This window comes from Liolophura sinensis, chromosome 1 (genome assembly GCF_032854445.1).
Source record: "Liolophura sinensis isolate JHLJ2023 chromosome 1, CUHK_Ljap_v2, whole genome shotgun sequence".
Taxonomy (NCBI): domain Eukaryota; kingdom Metazoa; phylum Mollusca; class Polyplacophora; order Chitonida; family Chitonidae; genus Liolophura; species Liolophura sinensis.
The window spans coordinates 96,112,813-96,130,579 of NC_088295.1; the positions used below are offsets into that span (position 1 = coordinate 96,112,813).

General features: G+C 42.8%; 1 protein-coding gene across 1 annotated transcript in view; it reads left to right on the forward strand.

The window, feature by feature from the left end:
- Nucleotides 1–17,719, forward strand: part of LOC135462195 (centrosomal protein of 164 kDa-like) — a 77,383-nt gene extending 59,664 nt beyond the window's left edge. Inside the window, 5 exon segments of the mRNA XM_064739595.1 lie at nucleotides 1,225–1,345; nucleotides 8,619–8,707; nucleotides 10,538–10,613; nucleotides 12,742–12,903; nucleotides 16,668–17,719. Coding sequence (XP_064595665.1) covers nucleotides 1,225–1,345; nucleotides 8,619–8,707; nucleotides 10,538–10,613; nucleotides 12,742–12,903; nucleotides 16,668–16,815 — 596 coding nt within the window. The 3' untranslated portion in view covers nucleotides 16,816–17,719.
- Nucleotides 17,720–17,767: the final 48 nt, after the last annotated feature.

Sequence of the window (17,767 nt, forward strand, 5' to 3'; positions counted from 1 at the left end):
ATTCAGGCGTCAGTGTTTTATGACATTACCTGACCTGATTAGCTGTGCATTCAGGCGTCAGTGTTTTATGACGTTACCTGACCTGATTAGCTGTGCATTCAGGCGTCCATGTTTTATGACGTTACCTAACCTCATTAGCTGTGCATTCAAGCGTCCGTGTTTTATGACGTTACCTGACCTGATTAGCTGTGCATTCAGGCGTCCTTGTTTTCTGACGTTACCTGACCTGATTAGCTGTGCATTCAGGCGTCAGTTTTTTATGATGTTACCCGACCTGCTTAGCTGTGCATTCAGGCGTCCGTGTTTTATGACGTTACCTGACCTGCTTAGCTGTGCATTCAAGCGTCAGTGTTTTCTGACGTTACCTGACCTGATTAGCTGTGCATTCAGGTGTCCGTGTTTTCTGACGTTACCTAACCTCATTAGCTGTGCATTCAAGCATCAGTGTTTTATGACGTTACCTGACCTGATTAGCTGTGCACTCAGGCATTCGTGTTTTATGACGTTACCTGACCTGATTGGCTGTGCATTCAGGCGCCAGTGTTTTATGACGTTACCCGACCTGCTTACCTGTGCACTCAGGCGTTTGTGTTTTCTGACGTTACCTAACCTGATTAGCTGTGCATTCAAGCGCCAGTGTTTTATGACGTTACCTGACCTGATTAGCTGTGCACTCAGGCGTTCGTGTTTTATGACGTTACCTGACCTGATTAGCTGTGCATTCAAGTGCCAGTGTTTTATGATGTTACCCGACCTGATTAGCTGTGCACTCAGGGGTTCGTGTTTTCTGACGTTACCTAACCTGATTAGCTGTGCATTCAAGCGCCAGTGTTTTATGACGTTACCTGACCTGATTAGCTGTGCATTCAGGCGTCAGTGTTTTATGACGTTACCTGACCTGATTAGCTGTGCATTCAAGCATCAGTGACTTAATGTATTTGAAAGTCCCACAGCAACCTGCGGATGGTCATGGGTCTCCACCAGGCGCTGCCCTGTTTCTTCCGACCATAATGCTGGCCGCCGTCGTATAAGTGATATATTCTTGAGTACAGCGTAAAATACCAATCAAACAAAATAAATAGTCAGTGTTTTATGATGTTACTTATCCTCATTAGCTGTGCATTCGACCATCAATGTTTTATGATGTACATATTTACTTGATATTGCCAGTTGTGAAGCATTGGAGAAAATGAGGTAATCAGAATATTGTTATTATGATTCCAGGCGATGATGGACCCTCATTGAGCCTAGGGACAAGGTATAATGATGCTCTGATACCCCACCCACCGTACCATGCCTCATCCTCAGCCTACAGTGTGTGGAACCCCGCCAGAAATCCTTACTTGTGAGTCAATATACACACCTGTCATATCGCTGTGTGGAAAGTGTGAGGGAGTGGCTAATGGTCAAGAGATTATGATGCTTGTCACATGACTGTGTGGAATGTGTGAGGTAGTGGCTAATAGACAAGAGGTTATGGTGCTTGTCACATGACAGTGTGGAACGTGTGAAGGAGTGGCTAATGGACAAGAGGTTATGGTGCTTGTCATATCACTGTGGAACGTGTGAGGTAGTGGCTAATGGCCAAGAGATTATGATGCTTGTCACATCACTGTGTGGAAAGTGTGAGGGAGTGGCTAATGGTCAAGAGGTTATGATGCTTGTCACATCACTGTGTGGAAAGTGTGAGGGAGTGGCTAATGGTCATGAGGTTATGATGCTTGTCACATCACTGTGGAACGTGTGAGGGAGTGGCTAATGGTCAAGAGGTTATGATGCTTGTCACATCACTGTGGAATGTGTGAGGGAGTGGCTAATGGTTAAGAGGTTATGATGCTTGTCACATCACTGTGTGGAAAGTGTGAGGGAGTGGCTAATGGTCAAGAGGTTATGATGCTTGTCACATCACTGTGTGGAAAGTGTGAGGGAGTGGCTAATGGGCATGAGGTTATGATGCTTGTCACATCACTGTGTGGAACGTGTGAGGGAGTGGCTAATGGTTAAGAGGTTATGATGCTTGTCACATCACTGTGTGGAACGTGTGAAGGAGTGGCTAATGGACAAGAGGTTATGATGCTTGTCACATCACCATGTGGAATGTGTGAGGGAGTGGCTAATAGACAAGAGGTTATGGTGCTTGTCATATCACTGTGTGGAACGTGTGAGGGAGTGGCTAATGGTTAAGAGGTTATGATGCTTGTCACATCACTGTGTGGAACGTGTGAGGGAGTGGCTAGTGGTCAAGAGGTTATGATGCTTGTCACATCACTGTGTGGAACGTGTGAGATAGTGGCTAGTGGTCAAGAGGTTATGGTGCTTGTCACATCACTGTATGGAACGTGTGAAGTAGTGGCTAATGGACAAGAGGTTATGATGCTTGTCACATCACTGTGGAACGTGTGAAGGAGTGGCTAATGGACAAGCGGTTATGATGCTTGTCACATCACTGTGGAACGTGTGAAGGAGTGGCTAATGGACAAGAGGTTATGATGCTTGTCACATCACTGTGTGGATCGTGTGAGGGAGTGGCTAATAGAAAAGAGGTTATGGTGCTTGTCACATCAGTGTGGAACATGTGAGGGAGTGGCTAATGGTCATGAGGTTATGGTGCTTGTCACATCACTGTAAAACGTGTGAGGTAGTGGTTAATGGTCAAGAGGATATGATGCTTGTCACATCACTGTGTGGAACGTGTGAAGGAGTGGCTAATGGCCAAGAGATTGTGATGCTTGTCACATCACTGTGTGGAACGTATGAGAGAGTGGCTAATGGTCAAGAGGTTATGGTGCTTATCACATCACTGTGGAACGTGTGAAGGAGTGGCTAATGGACAAGAGGTTATGGTGCTTGTCACATCACTGTGGAACGTGTGAAAAAGTGGCTAATGGACAAGAGGTTATGGTGCTTGTCACATTATTGTGGAAAAGGTGAGGTAGTGGCTAATGGACAAGAGGTTATGGTGCTTGTCACATCACTGTAGAACGTGTGAAGGAGTGGCTAATGGTCATGAGGTTGTGGTGCTTGTCACATCACTGTGTGGAACGTGTGAGGGAGTGGCTAATGGCCAAGAGATTGTGATGCTTGTCACATCACTGTGTGGAACGTATGAGAGAGTGGCTAATGGTCAAGAGGTTATGAGTCTTGTCACATCACTGTGTGGAACGTGTGAGGGAGTGGCTAATGGACAAGAGGTTATGGTGCTTGTCACATCACTGTGGAACGTGTGAAGGAGTGGCTAATGGACAAGAGGTTATGGTGCTTGTCACATTATTGTGGAAAATGTGAGGTAGTGGCTAATAGACAAGAGGTTATGGTGCTTGTCACATCACTGTGGAACGTGTGAAGGAGTGGCTAATGGTCATGAGGTTGTGGTGCTTGTCACATCACTGTAGAACGTGTGTGGGAGTGGCTAATGGTTAAGAGATTATGATGCTTGTCACATCACTGTGTGGAATGTGTGAGGGAGTGGCTAATGGTCAAGAGGTTATGAGTCTTGTCACATCACTGTGTGGAACGTGTGAGGGAGTGGCTAATGGTTTAGAGATTATGATGCTTGTCACATCACTATGTGGAACGTGTGAGGTAGTGGCTAATGGTCAAGAGGTTATGATGCTTGTCACATTATTGTGTGGAACGTGTGTGGTAGTGGCTAATGGTCAAGAGATTATGATGCTTGTCACATCACTGTGTGGAACGTGTGAGGGTGTGGCTAATGGTCAAGAGGTTATGATGCTTGTCACATCAATGTGTAGAATATGTGAGGGAGTGGCTAATGGTCAAGAGGTTATGATGCTTGTCACATCACTGTGTGGAACGTGTGAGGGAGTGGCTGATGGTTAAGAGGTTATAAGGGTTGTCACATCACTGTGTAGCATGTGTGTGGGAGTGGCTAATGGTTAAGAGGTTATGAGGCTTGTCACATCACTGTATGGAACGTGTGAAGGAGTGGCTAATGGTCAAGAGGTTATGGTGCTTGTCACATCACTGTGTAGAATGTGTGAGGGAGTGGCTAATGGTCAGGAGGTTATGATGCTTGTCACATCACTGTGTGGAACGTGTGAGGGAGTCGCTAATGGTCAAGAGGTTATGATGCTTGTCACATCACTGTGTGGAAAGTGTGAGGGAGTGGCTAATGGTCAAGAGGTTATGGTGCTTGTCACATCACTGTGTAGAATGTGTGAGGGAGTGGCTAATGGTCAAGAGGTTATGATGCTTGTCACATCACTGTGTGGAACGTGTGTGGGAGTGGCTAATGGTCAAGAGGTTATGATGCTTGTCGAATCACTGTGTGGAACGTGTGAGGGAGTGGCTAATGGTCAAGAGGTTATGATGTTTGTCACAACACTGTGGAAAGTGTGAGGGAGTGGCTAATGGTCAAGAGGTTATGATGCTTGTCACATCACTGTGTGGAACGTGTGAGGGAGTGGCTAATGGTCAAGAGGTTATGATGCTTGTCACATCACTGTTTGGAACGTGTGTGGGAGTGGCTAATGGTCAAGAGGTTATGGTGCTTGTCACATCACTGTGTGGAATGTGTGAGGGAGTCGCTAATGGTCATGAGGTTATGATGCTTGTCACAACACTGTGGAAAGTGTGATGTAGTGGCTAATGGTCAAGAGGTTATGATGCTTGTCACATCACTGTGTGGAACGTGTGAGGTAGTGGCTAATGGTCAAGAGGTTATGATGCTTGTCACATCACTGTGGAGCGTGTGATGTAATGGCTAGTGGTCAAGAGGTTATGAGGCTTGTCACATCACTGTGTGGAACGTGTGAGGGAGTGGCTAATGGTCAAGAGGTTATGATGCTTGTCACATCACTGTGTGGAACGTGTGAGGGAGTGGCTGATGGTTAAGAGGTTATAAGGGTTGTCACATCACTGTGTAGCATGTGTGTGGGAGTGGCTAATGGTTAAGAGGTTATGAGGCTTGTCACATCACTGTATGGAACGTGTGAGGGAGTGGCTAATGCTCATGAGGTTATGATGCTTGTCACATCAATGTGTGGAATGTGTGAGGGAGTGGCTAATGGTTAAGAGGTTATGATGCTTGTCACATCACTGTGGAGCGTGTGAGGGAGTGGCTAATGGTCAAGAGGTTATGATGCTTGTCACATCACTGTGTGGAACGTGTGAAGGAGTGGCTAATGGTCAAGAGGTTATGGTGCTTGTCACATCACTGTGTAGAATGTGTGAGGGAGTGGCTAATGGTCAGGAGGTTATGATGCTTGTCACATCACTGTGTGGAACGTGTGAGGGAGTCGCTAATGGTCAAGAGGTTATGATGCTTGTCACATCACTGTGTGGAAAGTGTGAGGGAGTGGCTAATGGTCAAGAGGTTATGGTGCTTGTCACATCACTGTGTAGAATGTGTGAGGGAGTGGCTAATGGTCAAGAGGTTATGATGCTTGTCACATCACTGTGTGGAACGTGTGTGGGAGTGGCTAATGGTCAAGAGGTTATGATGCTTGTCGAATCACTGTGTGGAACGTGTGAGGGAGTGGCTAATGGTCAAGAGGTTATGATGTTTGTCACAACACTGTGGAAAGTGTGAGGGAGTGGCTAATGGTCAAGAGGTTATGATGCTTGTCACATCACTGTGTGGAACGTGTGAGGGAGTGGCTAATGGTCAAGAGGTTATGATGCTTGTCACATCACTGTTTGGAACGTGTGTGGGAGTGGCTAATGGTCAAGAGGTTATGGTGCTTGTCACATCACTGTGTGGAATGTGTGAGGGAGTCGCTAATGGTCATGAGGTTATGATGCTTGTCACAACACTGTGGAAAGTGTGATGTAGTGGCTAATGGTCAAGAGGTTATGATGCTTGTCACATCACTGTGTGGAACGTGTGAGGTAGTGGCTAATGGTCAAGAGGTTATGATGCTTGTCACATCACTGTGGAGCGTGTGATGTAATGGCTAGTGGTCAAGAGGTTATGAGGCTTGTCACATCACTGTGTGGAATGTGTGAGGGAGTGGCTAATGGTCAAGAGGTTATGATGCTAGTCACATCACTGTGTGGAACATGTGTGGGAGTGGCTAATGGTTGAGAGGTTATGGTGCTTGTCACATCACTGTATGGAACGTGTGAGGGAGTGGCTAATGGTCATGAGGTTATGATGCTTGTCACATCACTGTCTGGAAAGTGTGAGGTAGTGGCTAATGGTCAAGAGGTTATGATGCTTGTCACATCACTGTGGAACGTGTGAAGTAGTGGCTAATGGTCAGGAGGTTATGATGCTTGTCACATCACTGTGTGGAATGTGTGAGGTAGTGGCTAATGGTCAAGAGGTTATGATGCTTGTCACATCACCGTGTGGAACGTGTGAGGTAGTGGCTAGTGGTCAAGAGGTTATGATGCTTGTCACATCACTGTGGAACGTGTGAGGGAGTGGCTAATGCTCATGAGGTTATGATGCTTGTCACATCACTGTGTGGAACGTGTGAGGTAGTGGCTAGTGGTCATGAGGTCATGATGCTTGTCACATCACTGTGGAACGTGTGAGGGAGTCGCTAATGGTCATGAGGTTATGATGCTTGTCACATGACTGTGTGGAACGTGTGTGGGAGTGGTGAATGGTCAAGAGGTTATAATGGTTGTCACATCACTGTGTGGAACGTGTGAGGGAGTGGCTAATGGTCAAGAGGTTATGATGCTTGTCACAGCACTGTGTGGAACGTGTGAGGGTGTGGCTAATGGTCAAGAGGTTATGATGCTTGTCACATCACTGTGTGGAACGTGTGAGGGTGTGGCTAATGGTCAAGAGGCTGTGATGCTTGTCATTCAATCACTAGGAGAGTCTAAGTGTATTTATTCATCTGACCTTTGACAGGGAATTTCCAGATTGTCCACTTTCATTCTTAGTGACAAGTGGTAGACTGGCTGGTAGCACAAATATTGTATATATATATATATATATATATATATATAAGCGTCAAGCCTGACATTCCTATACCATTCGTAGTCCGTAAAGGGCGTTCCAAGTCGATAATCGCAAGATCCATTTCCACAACAACGTTTAACACTAACTCCCGAAGACAAAGGTATGTAAGAAATTATACAAATAAGAAATAAAGCCGGTAACACACAAGAGAAGCGGTCATCAGTTTTCAATGATGCCGTGCAGACAATGAATATTCCAGGCATGAATTCCATATCAAAGTTCAAATTCGTAGTCCGTGAATGAGTTCCATGTCAAATAACAGCTAAACAAGCATCTCAGTCGCGCTTTCATTGCAACTGTTCATAAAGGCATCATGCTGATGTAATTAGCATGGCTACCTTTACGAACCCTAGCCCCAGGTTAAGCGGTATTAGATACAGTTTGAAAATGGCAAGCTTTACAGACCCTAACCGATCAGATTGAGATTCAAAAGTAACGGACGATTACGTCTTTGCCGTTATATGTAAAGATTTCATGCTACAAGAGGCGCCATCTATAATGTTACACATGACATACAAGATAGACGGTTACACTGGGCAACCAGCGCCATCTATGTTGTTAAATACCATGTACATGATAGGTATGTACATAGGGATAACAGTGGTTGATCACAATGCAGATCGCCAGAGATTCTGAACGCTCTGTCCATACCTGCCAATGAGAGTGTTATATTCATTGTAAAATTTGAGAAACTTAGAATGAAGGCGTTTGATGGAGTATCCTTGACAAACTAGTTTTTGAACTAGCAACTTGTGACGCAGATTAAAGTCATCACCATTAACGCAAGATCTGACAAATGCTACAAGGCGAGATATGTATGCGCCATATGCAGGACCCTTTTATGTGCTTACACATGCGTAAAGACATACATGTGTTTAGATTTGTGGTGACATGTACATACATGTGTTTAGATTTGTGGTTACATGTACATACATGGTTTAGATTTGTGGTTACATGTACATACATGTGTTTAGATTTGTAGGTTACATGTACATACCTGTGTTTAGATTTGTGGTTACATGTACATATACATGTGTTTAGATTTGTAGGTTACATGTACATACCTGTGTTTAGATTTGTGGTTACATGTACATACATGTGTTTAGATTTGTAGGTTACATGTACATACATGTGTTTAGATTTGTGGTTACATGTACATACATGTGGTTAGATTTGTAGGTTACATGTACATACCTGTGTTTAGATTTGTGGTTACATGTACATACATGTGTTTAGATTTGTAGGTTACATGTACATACATTTGTTTAGATTTGTAGGTTACATGTACATACATGTACATGCCTGAACAGCATGCTATGTGATTATATTTTGGGAGATAGAACAGGTAGAAAGCATAGACTCGAGAGAAAACTGATATTCAAGAGACAACTCATGGTCTGAAGTTAGACCCAACAGATAACTCATGGTGTGCAGTTACACTTGAGAGATAACTCGTAGTCAGAAGTTATACTCAAGAGGTCCATGTAACTGATGGTTGAAAGTGATACTCAAGAGATGGTCTGAAGCTATATTCAAGAGACAACTCATGAGGTGAAGCTAGACTCAGTAGACAAGCCAAGAGCTAAACCTAATAAATCTGTAGGGTGCTGAATTGTAGGTGCTGTATAGTTTGTTACTATGTGGAGTAGAAATTCACCTGACACCTTCCTTTGGCCAGGTCTGGACCAGGTTATCGGGTGAATTTTGGCGGTTTGGTGCAGACTGCAGAAGAGTCTTTAGAAAAAAAATGGAGGAAGTACTTTGGTGGTATGTAAATATTATATGTAACAATCAAATTGTAACATTGTACTCATTTTCATCAGTGTACTTCACACAGTGAAATATAACATTGTATTCATTCCAGTCAGTGGGCTTCACACCATCAAATGTCACATTGTATTCATTCCAGTCATTGGGCTTCACTCAGTGAAATGGAACATTGTATTCATTCCTGTCAGTGGCTTCACACAGTGAAATGGAACATTGTATTCATTCCAGTCAGTGGGCTTCACACAGTGAAATATAACATTGTATTCATTCCAGTCATTGGGCTTCACTCAGTGAAATATAACATTGTATTCATTCCTGTCAGTGGGCTTCACACAGTGAAATATAACATTGTATTCATTCCAGTCAGTGGGCTTCACACAGTGAAATATAACATTGTATTCATTCCAGTCAGTGGGCTTCACACAGTGAAATATAACATTGTATTCATTCCAGTCAGTGGGCTTCACTCAGTGAAATATAACATTGTATTCATTCCAGTCAGTGGGCTTCACACAGTGAAATATAACATTGTATTCATTCCAGTCATTGGGCTTCACTCAGTGAAATATAACATTGTATTCATTCCTGTCAGTGGGCTTCACACAGTGAAATGTCCCATTGTATTCATTCCAGTCAGTGGGCTTCACACAGTGAAATATAACATTGTATTCATTCCAGTCATTGGGCTTCACTCAGTGAAAAATAACATTGTATTCATTCCAGTCAGTGGGCTTCACACAGTGAAATGTAACATTGTATTCACTCCAGTCAGTGGGCTTCACACAGTGAAATATAACATTGTATTCATTCCAGTCAGTGGGCTTCACACCATCAAATGTCACATTGTATTCATTCCAGTCAGTGTGTTGCACACAGTCATATGTCCACATTGTATTCATTCCAGTCAGTGTACTTCACTCAGTGAAATATAACATTGTATTCATTCCTGTCAGTGGGCTTCACGCAGTGAAATATAACATTGCATTCATTCCAGTCAGTGGGCTTCACACCATCAAGTGTCACGTTGTATTCATTCCAGTCAATGGGCTTCACACAGTGAAATATAACATTGTATTCATTCCAGTCAGTGTACTTCACACAGTGAAATGGAACATTGTATTCATTCCAGTCAGTGTACTTCACACAGTGAAATATAACATTGTATTCATTCCTGTCAGTGGGCTTCACACCATCAAGTGTCACTTTGTATTCATTCCAGTCAGTGTGTTGCACACAGTCAAATGTCCACATTGTATTCATTCCAGTCAGTGGGCTTCACACAGTGAAATATAACATTGTATTCATTCCAGTCATTGGGCTTCACACAGTGAAATATAACATTGTATTCATTCCAGTCAGTGGGCTTCACGCAGTGAAATATAACATTGCATTCATTCCAGTCAGTGGGCTTCATACAGTGAAATATAACATTGAATTCATTCCAGTCAGTGTGTTGCACACAGTCAAATGTCCACATTGTATTCATTCCAGTCAGTGTTTTGCACAATCAAGTGTCACATTTTCATTTCATTCAGTGTGTTGCACGCAGCCAAGTATCACATTGTATTCATTGCAATCAGTGTGTTACACACCGCCAAGAGTCACATTGTTTTCATTCCAATCAGTGTGTTGCACATAGTCAAATGTCCCATTGTATTCATTCCAGTCAGTATGTTTCACAGTCAAATGTCCCATTGTATTCATTCCACGCATTGCACGCAATCAAGTGTCACATTGTTTTCATTCCAGTCAGTGGGCTTTATCCACACTGGTGTACCAGTCTTCAGTGAGTATTGTGTAACATGATGATTGTTTTACTTTTTACAGCTCAGAACCCTCCTCTCACAGAGTCTGTGGCTCAGCCAAAGTTGTCTGGAATTCACTGGGGTCACACACCTGTCAGGTAACTCAAAAGGGTCAAGATAGCTTGATAAGGGCTTAGATCAAATCTTTTCTGAGCAGGACAAGATCATAGATCAAGTTTTATTATTACAGGACAAGATCAGGAGAAAATCACAGGTAAAATGTTGTCACAGCAGGACAAGATCATAGATCAAATGTTGTCACAGCAGCACAAGCACTTAGATCAAATGTTGTCACAGCAGCACAAGAGCTTGGATCAAATGTTGTCACAGCAGCACAAGAGCTTGGATCAAATATTGTCAGAGCAAGACCAGATGATAGATCACAGCAGGACAAACCCTTAGATCAAATGTTGTCACAGCAGGACACGATCACAGGTCAAATGTTGTCACATCAGGACAAAATCATACATCACCTTTATTTATTTATTTGATCGGTGTTTTACACCGTACTCAAGAATGTTTCACTTATACCACGAGGGCCAGCATTATGTTTTCTCTGACAGTTTGTGGATATGCTTTTTCAGACAGTTTGTGGTTGTGGTTTTACTCAGACATGTTGTTCATATGTTTAATCTGACAGGTTGTGGGTATATTTTGTCTGACAGGTTGTGAGTATGTTTAGTCTGACAGGTTGTGGGTATATTTTGTCTGACAGGTTGTTCATATGTTTAATCTGACAGGTTGTGGGTATATTTTGTCAGACAGGTTGTGGGTATGTTTAGTCTGACAGATTGTGGGTTTTGTCTGACAGCTTGTATATTTAGTCTGACAGCTTGTATATTTTGTCTGACAGGTTGTGGGTATATATTGTCTGACAGGTTGTGAGTATGTTTTGTCTGACAGGTTGTGAGTATGTTTAGCCTGACAGGTTATTCATATGTTTAGTCTGACAGGTTGTGGGTATGTTTAGTCTGACAGGCTATTCATATGTTTAGTCTGACAGGTTGTGGGTATGTTTAGTCTGACAGGTTGTGGGTATATTTTGTCAGACAGGTTGTGGGTATGTTTAGTCTGACAGATTGTGGGTTTTGTCTGACAGCTTGTATATTTTGTCTGACAGGTTGTGTATTTATTTATTTATTTATTTGTGTTTTACGCCGTATTCAAGAATATTTCACTCACATGACGGCAGCCAGCATTATGGTGGGTGGAAACCAGGGAGAGCCCAGGGAAAACCCATGACCATCCGCAGGCTGCTGACAGACTTCCCACGTACGGCCGGAGAGGAAGCCAGCATGAGATGGACTTGAACTCACGGGGAGCGCATTGGTGAGAGACTCCTGGGTCATTACGCTGCGCTAGCGCGCTAACCAAATGAGCCACCGAGGCCCCGACCGGTGAGTATGTTTTGTCTGACAGGTTATTCATTTGATTAGTCTGACAGGTTGAGGGTATATTTTGTCTGACAGGTTGTGAGTATGTTTTGTCTGACAGGTTATTCATATGATCAGTCTGACAGGTTGTGAGTATGTTTAGCCTGACAGGTTATTCATATGTTTAGTCTGACAGGTTGTGAGTATGTTTAGTCTGACAGATTGTGGGTTTTGTCTGACAGCTTGTATATTTTGTCTGACAGGTTGTGGGTATATATTGTCTGACAGGTTGTGAGTATGTTTTGTCTGACAGGGTTGTGAGTATGTTTAGCCTGACAGGTTATTCATATGTTTAGTCTGACAGGTTGTGGGTATGTTTAGTCTGACAGGTTATTCATATGTTTAGTCTGACAGGTTATTCATATGTTTAGTCTGACAGGTTGTGGGTATGTTTAGTCTGACAGATTGTGGGTTTTGTCTGACAGTTTGTATATTTTGTCTGGCAGGTTGAGGGTATATTTTGTCTGACAGGTTGTGAGTATGTTTTGTCTGACAGGTTATTCATATGATCAGTCTTACAGGTTGTGAGTATGTTTAGTCTGACAGATTGTGGGTTTTGTCTGACAGTTTGTATATTTTGTCTGGCAGGTTGTGGATGTATTTTGTCTGATAGGTTGTGGGTATATTTTATCAGACAGGTTGTTGGTATGTTTAGTCTGACAGGTTGTGTGTATGTATTGTTTGATGGTTTGTAGGATTTGTCTGACAGTTTGTTGTCTTTAGTGTGACAGTTTGTATATTTTTTACTAAACAGACATGTTTTGTCTGATGGTTTGTGGATATATTTTGTCAGGGATCAGCTGCGTCGGTTCCGGCTGAGTCTACAGACGAAGTCACGGCTAGGTTCTACACAAGACCGTCTCACAGAGCACAGGGAATGGTTCAGAAAATTTCAGCAAGAAGTCAGCTTTGGAGCTTCATATGCCAGGACAGAGAAAGGGGAGAGCACTGCAATGTATCCTTTCCTGGACATTTGCTAGTCGTTTAATTCACCTGTTTCACCACTTCTCCTACTATTGTGGGGAAACTAAAGTTCATTAATTACCGCAGGGATAGTTAAACTCCAGAATGAACAAGGGCCAAAATGACTGAATGAGTTGTTGTCTTTTCAGTATCTGTTAGTCTAGTCTAAATGTGGGCCAAAATGACTGGGTGAGTCATTGTCTTGTCAGTTTCTGTCTGTTAGTCCAGTGTGAGTGTGGATCAAAATGACTGAATGAGTCATTGTCTTGTCAGTGTCTGTCTGTTAGTGTAGTGTGAATGTGGACCAAAATAACTGAGTGAGTCATTGTCTTGCCAGTGTCTGTCTGTTAGTCCAGTTTGAATGTGAACCAAAATGACTGGGTGAGTTCTTGTCCCGTCAGCGTCTGTCTGTTAGTGTAGTGTGAATGTGGACCAAAATGACTGTGTGAGTCATTCTCTTGTTAGTGCCTGTCTGTTAGTCCAGTGTAATTGTGGATCAGTATAACTGGGTGAGTCATTGTCTTCTCAGTGTCTGTCTGAGTGAGTGAGTGCTTGGGGTTTAACGTGGTACTCAACAATTTTTCAGTCATATGACGACGAAGGAATCATTAGGGTGCATGTACGTGTAATGTGCCTCCTTGTTGCAGGACGGATTTCCACCGCTCTTTTATTTAGTGCTGCTTCACTGAGACGACTTACCGAAGGCAAGTAAGCCGCCCCGCCCGAGCCATTATACTGATACGGGTCAACCAGTCGTTGCACTATCCCCTTCATGCTGAACGCCAAGCGAGGAAGTTACAACTCCCTCTTTTAAAGTCTTAGGTGTGACTCGATCAAGGATTGATCCTGGATCTACCGGTCCTGAAGCGGACGCTCTACCAACTGTGCTATCCGGGCCGGTCAGTGTCTGTCTGTTAGTCTAGTGTGAATGTGGACAAAAATGACTTTGTGTGTCAGTTTTTGTTTATACGTGTACCATTAACAGTTTTCTCTCCTGGAATGGTTAAATAACTTCGCCCTATTTCAGAAATAGATACGTAACCCTGGTTGACGCACTTAGAGGGTAACTAGAAAATTACAAGCACATTATGTGTCCATGATTTCCCAATGCGCTGCGAAATATAATAGACTAGCATCGCTGTGATGCTGAATGACTGTTACAACATTGTCATGTTGCAAAAGTCCCTGACCGAAGTAGAATCCTACTTTTACAATCCTGGAATGAAGACAGTACAGCTCAGGATAAAAGTCAAAGCCAGGTAGGAGATTACGCGATCCTAGAGGTCTTGTACAAAGTTTGTAAAGGGCTTGTGGACAGTCAGTCAGTCAGTCACCTGCAGTCAGTGATCCGTCTACTGTGACTGAACACACACACGTGGTTGAGCATTCATTGGTAGACCTACGCGCTGGCTGTGGGAAGTTGACGACGGAAAATATGGTTCTTGATTAGAATGATTTAAAAGATTTTTGAAACACTAACACAATACATGAAACCGAAGTGAAGCACTTGATGTGTGTGTTTTTGGTCGCAAAGTTGCAATATTTGTGTGTAGTGATTTATGAGTGATTGCATGTGAGGTTTGTAATGGATCACCACGACTGGGAAAACTAGGCCATTCTTCATCTCCCAGAACAAGCTAAAAGATGGACAGATATATTCTGTTTCTTCCATAGAAGGTTTTACTTGTGGGAGTCATTTGCCAGTGAAAAATTATCCACCACTGCGATTTAGAAAACTAAATTGATACTTTGACGCTGACAGGCCGTGCAACAACAACAACGTGGTATTACAGTATGAATTTCATGTACAGAACTGATAAAAAATAAAAACACAAGACAAGTTAGATTTTGTCTGTATGACTTTGGAGAATTTATACTTAGTACAAACCCAGGAAAAGCACCCACATAGCAAACGCGTGAAGGAAAAAATTATTCGTTTGAAAGGTTTTTCTCACAGAAAAAGTAATACGGTAATAATTTCCAAGTTGCACCAATACGCTTTATTCAAATTTGTGGCTTTCCAGACACACTGTACCTTTTCTTCTCTGACTCTGTGACTACAAAATGCCTTCTTGAAATTCATTCCACTCTGTTAATTTATGCTTAACAATACATGATTTATTTATTTATATTTATTTGATTGGTGTTATACTGGTTGGTGATTGGTACTCAAGAATATTTCACTTATATGACGGCGACCAGCACTATGATGGAAGGAAACCAGGCAGAGCCCTGGGGGAAACCCACGACCATCCGGAGGTTGCTGGAAGGTTTTCCGACGTACGGCCGAGAGGAAACCAGCATGGGCTGAACGAACTCACCGCAACCACATTGGTGAAAGGGTCATTACGCTGCGCTACTGCTCAAACAGACTGAGCCATAGGCCTGTCAAATTTTTGTTTGTGAGGTTGAGGCAAAATGTATGTGAATAGCTTATAGGTGTATCAATAAACATATGGTCACTAATTGTTTTTTATTTTTTCTCAGTTTGGATAGCGGTGTTTTGGTGTTCACTGTACTTGTGTGAAAACATATCATTGGTGTTTAATAGGCAGCCACAGCAAAACAGATTATTATAGGATTAATCTGGCGTAAGGCTTAAATAAAGTATTCGGAAGTGTCTTGCAGGGACCTGAAAGAAGAACCCACGCAGACTTAATATCCAGCAGTGACATTTTGTCAAAATTGAATAACAATAGATGTGTTGTATTGAAGTAAGTAAATAATACTCACAATTGTCAAACATTAATAACTGACATACACTGTATGGTTTTGTAAACAGTAGGAATAAATTAATCTCTTAAAACTGGCTGCTGGGGCTAAATGCACTGTTTCTGCGTAAATAGCAGTTCTGTACAACTCCCTGGATGGTAATTTGGTCAGCAACTGAGCAAGTCTGCATAGACAATCAATGATGTAGGATAATCTTGAGAACTTTGTAAAGACACCAGTCAGATTAAAAAAAAATACACCAGCCATTTCCGGCTACTTGTTGAAAACACCGGTGGATGCGGCTCGACCTACTTGTCCGTGTGGCAAACGCGCGTTGTTTTGTTAAATTTATGGGAAGATTTGGCCAGTTTACTGTAAAATATCTGTGACATTGTTCTGTATGGCATACATGTATATCAAAATTAGTGTGCGGACAGTCGACGCCAGTCGGAGACTTTGATCACACATTTACTCCGTTAATCAAGTTACTGAACTAATTTTATTATGCAGAGGTAGGTTATATTGCAAGATAAATTTTCCGCATTTAACGGCTAGTATGTGTTCAAATATCTGAAACACAAGGACTGCACCTTCGCTTGCAAATTAGGATAGGCTACATTGTATGTCTGTAGGCGGAACTATGTTCACACCTTCCGACGATAATCCTGTGCACCTCAGCAGGCCTCCGAAACAGCCCAGTGGAGGGTTTGTCACGTGCCAGTCGAGCGTTATTCAGTATCGGTAAACAACTGACTTTTAGCCTGAGCTGTACTGTAGGTGTGGTTACACGTACACCCATTTTAGTGAGTCATATTTTGGCATTTTCACTGAATTGGTGAAAGTTACATTAACCCTATATTATATATTTGCTTGTCTATTTGTTTTTTATTGGCCATTTGCTTTGGATTGTTGACTTACCTTATACCAATGAACATAAGGATAGTTGTAACAAACAATCATTTAAGCACTTTAGTGCAAGTGATTTTGCTCCTTTAAGATGTGCAAATAAAAAAGGAAGTGTATTTCCTTAAGCTATTGTCACAGAAACCCCACATTTAACCTGAACAGCCTTTCTCTGCGAAGTTTGGACAACCCGGAGCCAGTGTCTTCTTCAACACCAGCCCAGCCCCCATCAGGATTAGTACGTTTAGAGTTGGATGAAAACAACGAGATTCGTGTCCGACAGTATTAAAGCTTTCCTGACATTGTACCCTTCCTGAACTTGTACCCTTCCTTACATTGTACCCTTCCTTACATTGTACCCTTGCTTTTTATCATCTGTTCTATCTGTAACAGGTCTAAATTACCTGACAAAGTTTTAATAAAACCTTACACAAATACTTGTGCTGATCACTTAGTTTTTTACACTTTGGTGGGTTTTTTTTTCCATCCAACTCCATTTGTCTTCTCTCCTCTGTGACCCAACCCTTTGTCTGTCTCCTCTCTTCTGTGACCCAACTCCCTATGCACCTCTTCGCTTCTGTCATGCAACTCCCTGTGTATGTTCTCTTTTGTCACCCACTCACGTTTATCTCCTCTTCTGTGACCCAACCCTTGTGTATCCTTTCTTTTGTCTTCCAACCCCCTGTTTATCACTTCTCTTCTGTGACCCAACCCTGTATGCACATCTTCGCTTCTGTCATCCAGCTCCCTGTGTATCTTCTCTTCTGTGACCCAACCCTTGTGTATCTCCTTTCTTTTGTCTTCCAACCCCCCCGTTTATCTCCTCTCTTCTGTCACAGTACCCTCTGTTTATCTACTCTCTTCTGTCATCCCCCGTTTATCTCCTCTCTTCTGTCACCCTACCCCCATTTATCTCCTCTCTTCTGTCACCCTACCCCCTGTTTATCTCCTCTCTTGTCAGCCCACCCCCCATTTATCTCCTCTCTTCTGTGAGCCTAACCCCTGTTTATCTCCTCTCTTCTGTCAGCCTACCCCCTGTTTATCTCCTCTCTTCTGTCATCCTATCCCCATTTATCTCCTCTCTTCTGTCACCCTACCCCCTGTTTATCTCCTCTCTTCTGTCACCCTACCCCCCGTTTATCTCCTCTCTTCTGTCAGCCCTACCCCCGTTTATCTCCTCTCTTGTCAGCCTACCCCCCCCATTTATCTCCTCTCTTCTGTCAGCCTACCCCCTGTTTATC